General features: G+C 42.1%; 1 protein-coding gene across 1 annotated transcript in view; it reads right to left on the bottom strand.

Annotated features, from left to right (window-relative positions):
* Positions 1-5,020: 5,020 nt before the first annotated feature.
* CPNE4 (copine 4) overlaps positions 5,021-14,418 on the bottom strand; it is a gene marked incomplete at its 3' end in the record, with an annotated part of 116,808 nt that continues 107,410 nt past the window's right edge. The window contains exons 13-14 of the mRNA XM_084260413.1: positions 13,547-13,783; positions 5,021-5,152 (exon numbers count right to left, since the gene is read on the bottom strand). Of these exons, the coding sequence (XP_084116539.1) occupies positions 5,021-5,152; positions 13,547-13,783 (369 nt within the window). The remainder of the gene's footprint in view (positions 5,153-13,546; positions 13,784-14,418) is intronic.

Here is a 14,418-nt window from a genome sequence, read left to right as displayed (position 1 = left end):
TAGGGGTTGGAAGGGACCTTGAGAGATCATCAGGTCCAACCTCCCTGCCAAAGCAGCTCCCTAGCTCATATTGCACAGAGGCGTACAGACGGGTCTTGAATATCCCAGAAATGGAGACTCCACCACCTCCCTGGGCAGCCTGTCCCAGGGCTCTGTCACCCTCACTGGGAAAATGTTCTTCCGCATGTTGGTGCAGAACTTCCTATTTCCCCCTGTGTCCCACACTTCAGATATTTATAAACATTAATCAGATCCCCTCTCAGTCTTCTTTTCTCAAGGCTGAACAGCCCCAGTTCATTCAGCCTTTCAAAAATCCAACAAATAAGTGTCAGTAGAGGAAAGTGTCAGTTGTGGGTGAAGTTTATCTATTGCTGGCAAGCACCACTTGGCAGGTTGCGGAATTCCAAACTTCAACCAAAGTTTCAACCCTCAGAGGGATTCAAAACCTTCCCCCACTGTGTGGGTGTCAGGCAGGCACCTGGGGGGTTTGGGCAGAAGTGTCTCTGCTTTATCAAACTGCTGCAGGCCATGGGGCTTAACTGCTTCTGGCACTCCTTGCCAGTGGGTAGGCCGCATAAGGCTGGGAGGTCAACATTTGAGGGAAGTATTGTATTTAATGACATAGTCAGTGATGCTACAGCTGATGGTGGTACACTAGGTAGGATCGTGAATGGATATGAAACCAAGATTCCCTTTTGGTTTCAACAGAAATAACTTTTTTTTTTAATATGTGACTAGTGTGGCCAGACAGTCTGTCATTGCTTCTTCTCTTTACCCTGCCTCTACATTTTCTTCCCCACTGTGTGTGTGTGTGTGTGTGTGTGTGTGTTGCACTTGAGGCTCATGGTCAGCTAACCAAATTCAAGAGAGGCTGTAGGCACCTCAGCATGAGTAACTGAGTGGTATTTTGGGTGTTCACACACAAAATAGCAATACAGAAAACTACTAACAGCTTCACACACCACACCACACCCCCCACCCCCACCTGTATTTTCTGTGTGGCAAATGGCACTTCCTGTAAATAAAGGGGGAAAATGACTTGGGAGATGTGACCTAGGACTCCTTCAGCTCATCCATCCCATTCCAAAAAAATGTGATATCAAATGCATCAATGCTTTGTGCCCGAAATGTCCACATTACTTAGGAGTAAAGGTGGTTTGTCTAGTAACTCTTTCATTCTAGAGAGGTCATAGATAAATCTAGATTTACATAGCAAGTGTGCCTGCAAGACTTGTAATCCCATGTGAGAAAGGTCAATCTGAATAACTGGTTGGGATCTTCCTGGGGGTGAGCCATGTCCTGCTTGTGCAGCCAGAGAGCTAAAACTGAAGGGAGACACTCGTGTTTACTCACACAGCAAATACTGCAATGGAAGGGGGTGTGTCCTCATGAGCCTCATTATTGTATTGCAGCAAGAGCTTTGCTGATGAGTTTAACAAAGGGATGTATTGCAGACCTGCAGGACACCACCATGCAAATCTGCTCTGAGCTGGGGGGTCTTCCAGCTCTGCATTTTGGGAGTAGCACCTCTGCAACCTGCTGCAAACTGTTAACCTTTTGGCTGTCATCAGTTGTGCACTTTCAGTAGTTGGGAGTCTAAAAAAAAAAGTGTTTTAAACCAATACTATCATTGTAATTATAATTTCATTTTCATTTCATACCTGTAGGCTCTTTCATCAAATGCTATAGAACACTATATTGCTTAGCATGGTAAGAACTTTACACGGGTAGGTTTTACCTTAGGGTAATAAGGAATTAGAAGTGTTTAGCACTTTTTTAAATTATTTTTGTTTTACTATTTTACACATAGTTTCCCCTGCACAACTGGAAGTACAGCTCAGCTCACTATCTGACTCAAGACTTATGGATGTTAATATATTTTGGGTTAATAGAGATCATTAATGTCTTTGAGTATTCATGGACTTTAGGGTTTTGAACAGGATTTGAGAAACAGTAAAAAAGAAGGCAGGATTGCAGTATGCAGAGAAGATATTTTAGGTCATCAATTACCTCAAAGAGACAAGATGTAATTTATTTTACAGGAATTTTTAGAATTTAAAATGATCCATCAAAAGGCAGTAGAAATTTAAATTTGCATAAGATATCTATGAGATAAATTGATGGTGGTTCAGCCTAAAGGCAGAATTGCCTTCCTAAAACCCTAAGAAGATAAAAGAGGAGAAGAAATGCCATTTCAGAGATATATTCATGGTTAATGACATTACCCTGCACACAGCCCCATACTATCTTATTGCACTGTGTAACTTGGAGCAATGAAAACAACATTCAAAGCCTCATTAGAAAGCCTTTACCATATGGCTAGTTCTGTCTTCTGTGCATTCTCCTAGCTCACCAGCTATTGTGTGCTTGTGTAACATGCTGGAATCTGTATAGATTGAAGGTGATTTCCCATTGATTTTTCAATATCACGGAAGTGTCTTTTCAAATACCTTGAGGGCTGCTGCAGAATTGCTGATTTAAATTACCACTAATAATGATTTGTTTCTAAGTAGGCAACATTTATAATGTGAAGGAAACAGGTCTGTAGCAACTCTGATTCTATTGAGGCATTTATATTGACCACCTACATACCTGAAAACGACAGATGATTTATATAGCTTGGTGCACAATAAGCATTGAACAGCCAGGTGTTCACCTCTGCATTTTGTGTGATGCTTATTATAGAAGCATCTTGTAACACCTCTGCTAATGAAGAAGTGCTTTAACTACCCAATTTCATGTAACCATAAACACTGCAAACATCAGTTTAGCCAAAGATTGTATGTACCAGAAGAACAATTTGTCTGATTCCTAATTTTTCCTGCTGAAAGTTTTCTTTCACTTTCCTTCAGTCTGGCAAATAATAAAGAAAATGTGAAATGCCTCCTCACCTTTACTTTACATCCCTGAATCCATTCCCAGGGTAAAGTAATAATATGCTTGTGTGGCAAGAACACCATCATGCCTCTGAGGATCTCAGATCACTTTTCAAATATTGAAGTCCCCCAGTACCCCTGTGTGATATTTATGAATACATGATGGTGACCTTCATTTTACAGAGGGGGAATTAGAGGTGCAGGAAAGTTAAACAACTTGGCCAACATTGCAAAGTAAGATACTGAAGCAGCAAAGAACATGGAGTCATTGATTTTTCAGTCATGTGCTTTAACAGCTAGAAATGCTCCTTCTGAGAATAGAGAAGGCAAGAAAAGGGGAAAATGGGAATAAAAAGCTAGAAGATACATTGGCAGAGTGGTGTGTGAGATATATGGGAAAATCACTTCCAGCTGAAAGACATCCACAGAGGGAGAGATGTGCAGCCTGCTGGGGTAAGCTCTCAAATGAACAGTCAGCCATTAAATGGAAATGTGGATTTGAGATCTATCAGTTGGGACATCTTCAGACAATTTATACCTATAACCAAGTATTACTGGCTGCCGTTCAATATCCGATCAGCTGAAGGAATCTTTACTAGCATGATGGTGCAGAACTGAATGTGCTGGGAAGACAGCCCCATGCATCTTGGCTCTCCCATTGCCTTCATTTTTATGGTACAAAATCATCTATCAAAGCTGAGCCCATGAAATTTAGTTCTAAAGGAGAATTGGGGAGCTAGAGTTACACATGACTTTCAAACTCATTTAAAAATACATATTTTTAAAACAAAAAACCCCTTGCTCACATGTAAGATTTTCCAAAATATTCAGCACTGGCCCAAAACAGGTTCTTTTGGAACTAGCAACAAGATTCTTTTCAATGTAGTGGAAGCACAACTCGGCCAAAGCTGTGCCCTTCAGACAGTCCCACAGAAATTATTTTGGGTCAAATTTTATCCTTAACTTCTAACAAGTCCCCTCTTTCACTATTGTATTTTAGCAAATGAAGCCAAAAAATTCAAACACCAAGAATAACAATGATCTAATTTCTTCATTTATGTACATAAATATTTCAATGGAGAGATGAATCCACTGCCAATATGTTCCTGTGTGTCCTCCTTAGATAAAGGGCTGGGTTGAATATTCTTTTTGGTACAAAACCAGGTTTCCTACCACACACAAGTGATAGCTAGAAATCACTGGTTGTCACAAAATCAGGCTGTGCAAAATTTCTGTCAGAAAAACAGATCAGGGAAAGCTGGGTATTGGGTGTGAGATTAAAAAGTACAAATGAAACAAAGTTCTGAGACTAAAAATTTGGGCAGCCAAAATACCACCTGTTCAACAGCCAGCCAGAGGGTTTGGGGTTAAGTAGGTATATTTTAAGACATGCAATCCTGATGGACCATGCCCTCCAAGCCACATCTGTTTGCAGCTATGGTCTGAACCCTTCGTAACAGCTGGATGTGCCAGGCTTTTGAAGAAGCAGTACTCAGACCACAGACCGAGCGGGCATGTTTGGGTGCCCACCGTAGAAGCTGCTATCATTACACACGCCCGTGCTTCAGGCCATGCATCTCTTGAAACACTTTATTACCCTTTTCCTTGTAATTTGGGAGTTGAAAGCAGGCAGCCTTGTGGCAGGGAGAGAAATAAAGACAACAGCTGCAAAACTGTGTTGTTTTTATTTTAAACATGCAAAATACAGTTCATGCATCTGCCATTTTGAAAAATCTCTCAGTTCATAGCAGATTAAACCAAAGACATTTTGGCTATAGACTCTCAATAAATATTTCAAAATGCTTTACAGTGTAAAGATAAGAAATTTAGCAAAATTTCAACAAACCTGTATAAAAAACAGATACAGATAACTTTATTTCAAGGCGACATGCTGTAATGTAAAGAGTTCACTTTTTTTTTTTTCCTGGATGTTTTTTCTCTCATAAAAAGTTTCCAACAATACAACCGCTTAACAGATTTAAGCCTTTAGGCTACACATGCAGAAAAAATGGTTATTTTAGTTAAAAATCACCAAAACGTGCTATTTTTGTTTGTTTGTTTGTTTCATTTTTAAGTACAGTAGTTGTAGACAGTAGCATTTTTCTTTTTTTTTTTTTAAATTTTGTAAAAGAGTGCAGGCAGGTTCATGGAGCTAGTGTCCTGGAAGACTCGTACTCTGACATACATTTTGGTTTTATCCCTTTGCCATTGTAATAGTCCACGACTTGGTTTGGAACTTCAGCCAAAACACTTTTTGCTAGAGCAGCTGGGGATGCCTGCAGGAAATGGTAGAAAACACAAGTGTTAAGCTCTTTCCGTGCCATGGGTTTTAGAGGCATTGGTGCCATGAGATCTAGGTGGGAAGAATGGTACAGAAACAGAAGGCAAAAAAACACTGAAAAGTGAGTGGCACTATTGCTGGAAGCTCATTTTGTGAGTCAGTTTGGCTTTGTAGGTGTAGCTGCCTGAAGGTAAGCTAAAGCCAGAAGCGCTCTGCATGTTTTTTTATGTCCATTTTGCCTAATTTAAGTTGAGGGTAACTGAACTTCCCAGCGCCCTGGGAGAGCACCATATCACAATTGAAAAGGGCCGCACAGACTTCATTCATCGGTACTTGGTGAGGAACCCTGCAGAGCTTCAAGGTGAACATGAATGGACATAGCTGTAAAAGGGAGCCTTCATCACCATTCAGCTCTGCAGTACCTGGCACAGTGTTTTAATGCTGGGGGAAGTTTTTAATTAATTTTGTTTTCATTGGAATTAAATCATGGTCATGACAAAACTTCTGTCCTAGGCTCCATGGAGGCTTTCAAGCTCTTCCTGCGACGTATACATGGTGGATGTAGAGATGGATATAGAGATGGGCACTGGCTTTTTCCACAGGCCAGGAAGGTGGCTACCCCTCTGCCATGTGAAATGATGCCCTCCACTGACATCACACAGTTGCTGCCTCACAACCTGACAATGCTTCATTTTAAACAGCAGGGCCTCTGGGTATCTTTGGGGCAACCTGCATGTGGTGCAGGGATGTTCCTCCGTCCCTGTGTTTATCAGTGACTGAACCGGGCTGCTGTTTTCCCGTGCAGCTCAATAGCAGCCGCCTGCTCCATGTTTTGGATTTCCCTGTTTCCAAGTATTTGGGTAAGCTGATTCCATCCCTCCTCAGACCATGTTCCCTTTGAACCCACCACACAAATGCAGCAAAACACAAAGTAAAAGTCAGTTGGAGAGGTTTAAACTAATGTGTTTATCTCCAGAGAGAACACACATGGATCAAGCATTGCAGCTCAGACGATGCACGGGGGGAACTCCTCAACCAGTGGCTGACTCACATTTCTTCTGCACACCAAGTACTTTTTCCCACACTAGCAAACACTTCTCTCTTCACTGTCTATAATATTGTCAGCCAGTTTCAAAGCTACCATGTCACAAGGTACTTGTATTGACTGTTTATTGCCCTACTGTATTTCATAGGCTTAAGGGATCCTTATCGCTCCAAAGTCTTAAAATCAGGCTTACATAGCATGTAAATGGTAAACTATTTATAGGCAAGCTAGGCCAGGGGTGCAGAAAGCCCCTGGGCTATTGCACATTCCAGTATCAATGCTACAATGCTAGCAATACAGGGATAATGCTAGCAACAGAAGAAACAAAACTATTTTTTTCTGTATTTTGGCATTTTGAGTCACATGTGAGTAGCAACAAATGAACTGCATTTTCCCCCTACCAAAATATTTGTGCAGACAAAAAAAAAAGACTGGAACATTTCTGCATGAACAAACTGGCAAAACGAGCCCATACTTTGTGCGACAGTGCAACAGCTGTTCTCAGGTGTTACACAGCAGTAATGGCACCCATTTATTTTAATCCTCCAAAGTGAAATGCGTGGTTTCCCACAGTGGCCCTGTTCTTTGTTTCCATTGTAATCAGCAAAAAATACCCCTTAGAGTCAGGCAGATGCCTGATTTCTATGTTGCCACTGAGAATTACTGTTTTTTTAAATCTCCTACCCAGGGTGCCAAAGCTGTATGTACCTTAGCCTGCCTCTGTGCCATCTTCTACAACCCTACATAAAGGGTAAAAAACGGAGTGGGGGAAGATTCCCACGCCATGGCTGTGCACACAACCCCTAGCAATCAGGAAATTTCACTCTGCTCCATCTGTAAAAATGAGAGGAGCACTTGCCACCACAACTTCTCTGGATCACGTGTAGTCCCCATGTCTGAAACTTGGGCCAACGCTCATCATCTCTCTGCATCATCATCTCTCTGCATCATCCTCCTGTTGCCGCTTCTCCCTCTCCTGACACTGCATCCATTCTTCCCCAATGACGGGTCAGCCCTCCAGAGCAGGCTCTGTCAGGGCTCAGACGCACAGCTGAATCACTGCCACTTGAGGCATCACCTGAGCTGTGGGCTCCTCCTCACCCAGCGTGCCTGTGAAGCCTTTCGCTGAGGTTTCAGCAAGCACGTTCCCTGTGCCCACGGGCTCACCGGCTACGTGTGGCCCCACACAGAGCTGCCCTGGGCCAGCTGCCTTGACTCCGTGCTTCAGTTTGCACACGGACAACTATCACCTTATAGAGTTTCATCATGCTGGTGATGTCCGTTGGTCCTGGGAGTCTTTCTAGCAGGAAGCATCCCAAAAACAGGAGCAATAAACACCTCAAGATGAATAGTTCTCAACTCATACTACCACTCAACAATCAGATCAGCGAGCATAGTGGGAAAATAATCCCCTGTGATGAAAATTGGTGTAAATTACAAATGACTGTTGATCAGTTCCATAGCTTCACCATGCTTCATCTTTAATTGCAACGCATAGTGGAAAACGTTGCTCCTTGCAGTGGTTGAGAGAGGTGCTTTCCACACTTACTTGTGATGTATGTGTCATTAAGTCAGAGTTGTTAGCCTTTATGATGAAATACACTGCAAAGCAGAATACAATTTACCTGTGGCATCAGATTTGTGCACGGTTAATATATCATGCATCCTAAAGGCAGAGAATTTCAGCTCTTAAAATATGACTGAATGGATTGAGACAGGTTGTTTTCTTCAACTGCATTTAAGCGATGGTGAACATCACTGTTCTAGAGTTTCAGGTGAAGGACACTCACATTGCTGGGGTGGTTATAATTATAGAGAGAAGACATTTACTTGGGTTCAGGGAAAGTATTTTCCCTTTGTTTGCTATGTTCCCCTGTAGTGAATGGCATGTCACCCACTGTACAATGGGACCTTTTTTTCTAAATTGTAATGGTTACCTTGATTTTATCAAGTCCCTGCAACTACAGGATTTGCAAGAATCACCACTATTATTATTATTATTATTATTGACTATTATTATTTTGATAGCTTCAAAGTAATTCTTTAAAGAGAGTCAAAAAGGAAGATGCTTTACTGAAGTACTCCTGGTACACCTTATCATGTAGGAGATTCAACCTCTGTAATAAAAATGTCTGTCTACAATGGGTCTTGGGTCAATAAAACATTGAAGTCTTGTATGATATTTTAGGTATGTGAAATATTGTAACAAATTAAAATGTGTTTAATGCCTGTACAAGCGCTGTGCGGGATCAGAACATTCTCTGAAGCCAAACTTATAAAATAAAAGGGATTCACTACTTCGGTTATTTTTGCTACTTCCTTCTCCCTCCTTTCAGTTTTCTCACAGGGGCAGCTTTTGAATATATTATATTTTTGATCTCTCATTTTTGATATGAGAGTCTGAGTTCCATGGTGACCTGAGAATTGAAGTAATGAGAAAAAAAATTGTTTGGGTTGACTCCAAATGAGTTTCGGTTTACCATTCCAGCAAAATAAAACATAATTGCTCACAAGTAACATTTTATTCCCTCCTTCTGTCAGTAGTAGAGGTAATATGGATTTAGGCATAAATAAATAAATACTTGATTTATCAGTGAAGTCTATAAATCTTATACAATTTTATTTGTAGTCTTTTTAAAAAGATGCTTCAACTTCTTTTTCTTTTAATTAATAAATGAACTTTCAAAGTACCAAAGCTAAACACACGGTACATTGACAAAAGGGATGTGATTTTTAACGAAATAAATCTTATCCTTAAAGCTTTTAAATGTAACACGCTCATTTTATAGTAATTACTGTGTACCATCAGAACTGGTCTGACAAAAATGTTTTCCAAATGGTGTATATTTAGATTTTTCTGGGGGGAAAAATAAATTTCTACCATGAGCCATTATTTCACTAGCTGATGCAACGTTGGGTTTTTTGCTTGTGCTGAGGATAAGTAAGGAAGATAGCTGTGAAAGTCACTTTGTTCACAGAGAGGGAGAGATATATTATTTGGGATATGACAATAAAGAAATTCAACCAGAAGTGGCTATTGTTGTGGGCATTCATCCATTACTCTGACATTTGTTGAAAGGCTGAAAGATCACTATAAACAGACTAAATATCAAGTTGCATAAGATATATTGACTTTTCTGATATGGCAAATACATGATCTATCTCTATATCTATATTATCTCTGCTACAAGAGAAAGGAGGAGAAAAATATCACTATTTAACAAGAGCAATAAATTTTTTAGATTGCTATCGTCTCCCAGTACTGGGAAAGTTAATCTAAACCAGCTAAAAATAATACATGCTTGTCGTTTGACCAATGCTAGCAATTAAAATCACACATAGAATCACTCACAAGTCAACACCACAGGCACAATATATTCAGTGCCCAGAACTGCAACTGTCAGCATTAATCTATTCAATCAAGGATTATTTCAACTTTGTTATAAAATCACAACGTGAAACTAAAAATAACAAATGCAGCTGGTTTTGCCAGTTCCTTGCAGAAACATATATTCAACTAATTGAAAGTAGGTCTAGCACTAGCCCATAAATAACTTGCCTCTCAACACTTTTACAACAGCACAGTGCAGCACTTTGTGCTTGTGATTATCTGATGAAGGAGAATCACAGGCGATGAGCAGGTCGTGCTCATACTTTGTTCCAGCAGATAGGTGACTGAGTGGCACTGTCAACATAGAAATGTATGTATCTAAAATTCAGTGACAAATCTGCAGCCATCTGGCACAGTGTCACCAAACTGATAGCACAAGATGAGTTGTACCTCTTATGAGGATCCATTCTTTACACAGAGGTAGAGGGGAAAGAGGAACATGTCTGTTTCTCTGACTCCTTTGGAAGGTTTGCAAAAGAAGGAAGTGTGTTTAGTTCTAAAACAAATATGAGAGAGTTGTATTTTGAAGAGAGAATAAAAGAGCAACTCATGAGAAGAAAATAAAATGAAGGTATTTTGGAAATAGTAGAAAGAAAAAAGTGTCCTGTGGCAATAAAAAGCCTAGAAAAACTAAATAAACATCCATATGCAGACCGACCCAAGAACTGAAAACTTCTGAGCGGCAAAACCAGATCTAAGGATCACTAGTGTATGAGAACAGATTGGAAAAGGTGATCTCATGAGGAGAATGAGTCAGATAGGATGTGAGGAAAGAAATTTTCAAATCAAATATTGAAGGTATCTGGGGTATTGAAGGACACTGGGGTAAGCAAAAAAAAAAAAACCCAAACCAAACCAGTCCAAAGAACCACTTAAATGAAGTACAAGGAATGAGGGGAAGGAAGGGAGAGAGTGATGTAGAAACAGAAAGAAAGGGCTTTGATCAGTATTGCAGAGGAACACAACAGCCACTTTAGGCCTCCATATGGAGAAAAACACAGCAATAAGATACAGCAAAGAGGAAACAGTCCAGGAGCTTCCTAGAGTGCATGAAAGACAGCTTGCTGACACTAGGGAGCCAACTAGGGAAGGCATCCCACTGGACCTGTAGTTCATGAATGGAGCAGGACTTGTGGGCGATATGATTGTTGGAGGCTGTCTTAGGCACAGTGATCATGAAATATCAGAGTTTTTGATTCTTGAGAAAGTAAGGGAGGGGGGAGGTACCTAGGACTTCTAGAGACCAGACATCAGCCTGTTTAGGAGCCCAGGTGACAGATTCCTTTGGGAGGCAGTCCTGAAAGGAGTCCAGGAAGACTGGGCATTCTTCAAGAAGGAAACTTTAAAGGCACAGGAGCAAGCCATCCCCATGTGCAGAAAGATGAGCTGATGAGGAAGAAGGCCAGCCTCTCTTATCAGAGAGCTTCAGCTAGAAATTGGGAAAAATTGAGAGCTTATGACCTTTGGAAGAAGGGGCAGGCAATTCAGAGGGAATACAAAGATGTTGTTAGTCTATGCAGGGAGAAAATGAGAAGAGTCAAAGCCCAAATAGAACTTAACCTGGACACTGCCATAAAAGACAATGAAAAATGTTTCTGTAAATGCATTAGCAACAAAAGGAGGGATAAGGACACTCTCCATCCTTTATTGGCCGTGGGGGAAGCAGTGACAAAGGATAAGGAAAATGCTGTTACTTAATGAATTCTTCGCCTTTTAATAATAAGACCAGGTTTTTTGCTTCATACCCAGCTATCTCAACTGGGAGACAGAAATGGGGAGCTGAAAGAAGCCCCCATAATCCAAGGGGAAATGGTTGGCAACCTGCTACACCACTTAGACACACAAGTCTATGGGAGTGGATGGGATCCACCTGAGGATACTTAGGGAGCTGGTAGAAGTGTTCACCAAGCCACTGTCCATCAGTTATCAGCAGTCCTGGCTAACTGGGAAGGTCTCAATTGACTGAAAGTTAGCAAATATGATGCCCATCTACAGGAAGGGCTGGAAGAAGGATCCAGGGAACTACTGGCCTGTCAGTCTGACCTTGGTGCTGGGGAAGGTTATGGAGCAGGTAATCTTCAGTGCCATCATTCATAACATACAGGACAACCAGGTCATCAGGCCCAAGGTCCTGCTTGACTAACCTGATCTCCTTCTATCAGAAGGTGACCTGTTTAGTGGATATTGGATGTGGATGTTGTCTACCCGGACGTTACTAAAGCCTGTGACACCACTTCCCAGAGTATTGTCCTGGAGAAACTGACTGCACATGGCTTGGATGGATGGACTCTTTACTGGGTAAAAACCTGGCTGGATGGCTGGGCCCAAAGAGTTGTTGTGAATGGTGTTAAATTTGGTTGGCAGCTGATCGCATGGTGTTCTGCAGGGCTCAGTATTGGAGCCAGTTCTCTGTAATAACTTTATCAATGATCTAGATGAGGCAGGCTGGATCGATGGGCCAAGGCCAACAAGGCTTAGTGCAGGGTCCTGCAGATGGGTCACAACAACCCAAAAGCTGCCTTGCAGAAAAGTACCTGGGGGTGTTGGTTGACAGAGCTGAATGTGAGCTGGCACTGTGTCCAGGTGGTCGAGGAGGCCAACAGCATCCAGACTGGTATCACAGTGTGTCCAGCAGTATTTGGGAAGCGATTGTACCCCTGTACTCAGCACTGGTGAGTACAAAGTACTCAGCACTCAAATATGCATTCAGTTTTGGGTCCCTCAGTACCAGAACATTGAGGTGCTGGAGTGCGTCCAAAGAGCAACAAAGCTGGCAAAGGGTCTAGTGCACAAGTCATACAAGGAGTGGCTGAGGAAACTGGGTTTGTTTAGCCTGGAGAAAAGGAGGCTGAGGGGTGACCTTTTCGCTCTCTACAACTACCTGAAAGGAGGTTGTAGCCAGGTGGGGGTAACAGGACAAGAGAAAATGGCCTCAAGTTGCACTGGGGAGGTTTAGATTGGGTATTAGTAAAACTTTCTTCACCAAAAGGGTTGTCAGTACCTGGAAGAGGCTGTCCAGGGAGGTGGTTGAGTCACCATCCCTGGAAGTACTTAGAAGACGTGTAGATGTGGTGCTTAGGGACATGGTCTAGTGGTGGACTTGCCATTGTTCAGTTAACAGTTGGACACGATGATCTTAATAGTCTTTCCCAGCCTAAACAATTATATGATTCTGTTCTATGAAAAGAGCCCTGAAAAACCGGGCTGTTTGTGGGAAAGCTCCTTCTGTGGGTTAACAGTGTCTCTATCCCTGGGCCAGATACTGCAATGTGGGGTAGATGGCTGAAGAAAAAAATACATGGGATTATTTAAAATTTATCAATTTAATGATGGGGCTCTTCCTTCTCCTTCTATAGAGTGTCTCCTACACCATACAGAAACAGCTTGCTGAGGGTACAAGGAAGTTCTTAGTAATGGCACTTTCTTGGAAATATTCTTCTACAGAATTTGGTTAAAGGGTTTGGAGGCAACCAGGATGCTGTGGGCCTTTGAGAACTTGGGGACCTAAAATTCAATAAGGAAACAGCCTCCTGGGGAACACTGTCAGTACAAATCCAAGCTATTTCAGCTGCCTGTGGAAATGAAGGGATGGAAAGCAGAATACAGTCCTAATAGATTAGATGCAATGAATGAAAAAGAGACACCAGAAAAAATAAATCAGGGATGGCAGCCAAACTAAAATGAGGGAGAAAATGGAGGTAAGGACTGGCATGACAAGAAGCACATGGATTCTGCCCCATCTTTTCTTTCCCCACCCATACCACCTCACTAATGGAGCACATTTTATTCTGTATTCCTTTTTTTTTTTTTTTTTGCCATTTCTGACACAATAATGCCAAAGATTTACTGAACACCTCATGTCCATCCTAAGTTAGGCCCAGCTCCAGAGAGCATTCACTATCTGTTATGTATACATTCACCCTTCCGTGGAACAGATGGAAAAGTCAGCTTACATGTTTGAAGTTCCTAAATGGCACGAACTGGACAATGTCCCGAAGCACAGGCTCGCCCTTAGGAGACCTCAGGATCCCGTCATCGCCATCCAGCATCTGCATGTCACTAAAATCGGCGTTCCCCACCCCGACGATGATGACTGACATGGGAAGGTGGGAGGCATGGACAATGGCCTCTCTGGTGTCAGCCATGTCTGTGATGACGCCATCCGTCAGAATCAGCAAGATGAAATATTGCTGAAGATATTGGACAAGAAGTGAAAAATTGTATCATTAGTTAATCTTCCAAAGCTGCTTGCCCTTTTCCAGTATAGAAGTGTTTGTGGTAACTCACTCATGGGTCTTTAAATAGACAAAAAGCCTTTAGAGTGACTCAAAAGTTAGGTGTGTTTCCCATCCAAATCTCTCAGCTACTAATTTCTCCTCTTCTGGAGTTTAGCTGTAGTTCAATTCATTCCCAGGAGCTGGAGGGAGCCAAGGGATGCACACTGCAGGAAAGGGGGTTTCTAGCTGCTAGGGCTGGGAGCGTCTTGGCTTTGGCTGTGAAGTCTGGAATAGTCCTGAGATCCTCACTAGCCCTATTTTCCATCTGCTGCACAATCTCTTCTGCTGACAGTTTCTGATTACCTTTTTTTCCCCTTTGGGAACCAGTGGGAGTCAGGGAGGAATGGGGTATCGAAGCGTTACGAGGCTGTAGCGGAGCTGTCAGGGAGGTTATGACAGCACTTTGCAGAGGAGCTTTGCTAACAGGCAAGTGGGATGGGCACAGTCGTCTGCAAACTGGAGGGTGACCCTCTGCTGCCTATGGGAGAAGCACCGCTCCACAGTAGGCCTACTGCGTTCTGCAGAGTAATGGGGTCCCTGAGGAGAGG

The sequence above is a fragment of the Gallinula chloropus genome, assembly GCF_964237585.1.
Source record: "Gallinula chloropus genome assembly, chromosome: 2".
Lineage (NCBI taxonomy): Eukaryota > Metazoa > Chordata > Aves > Gruiformes > Rallidae > Gallinula > Gallinula chloropus.
Note: the sequence above shows the minus strand (reverse complement) of the source record. Positions and strands in the feature narration are given on the sequence as shown.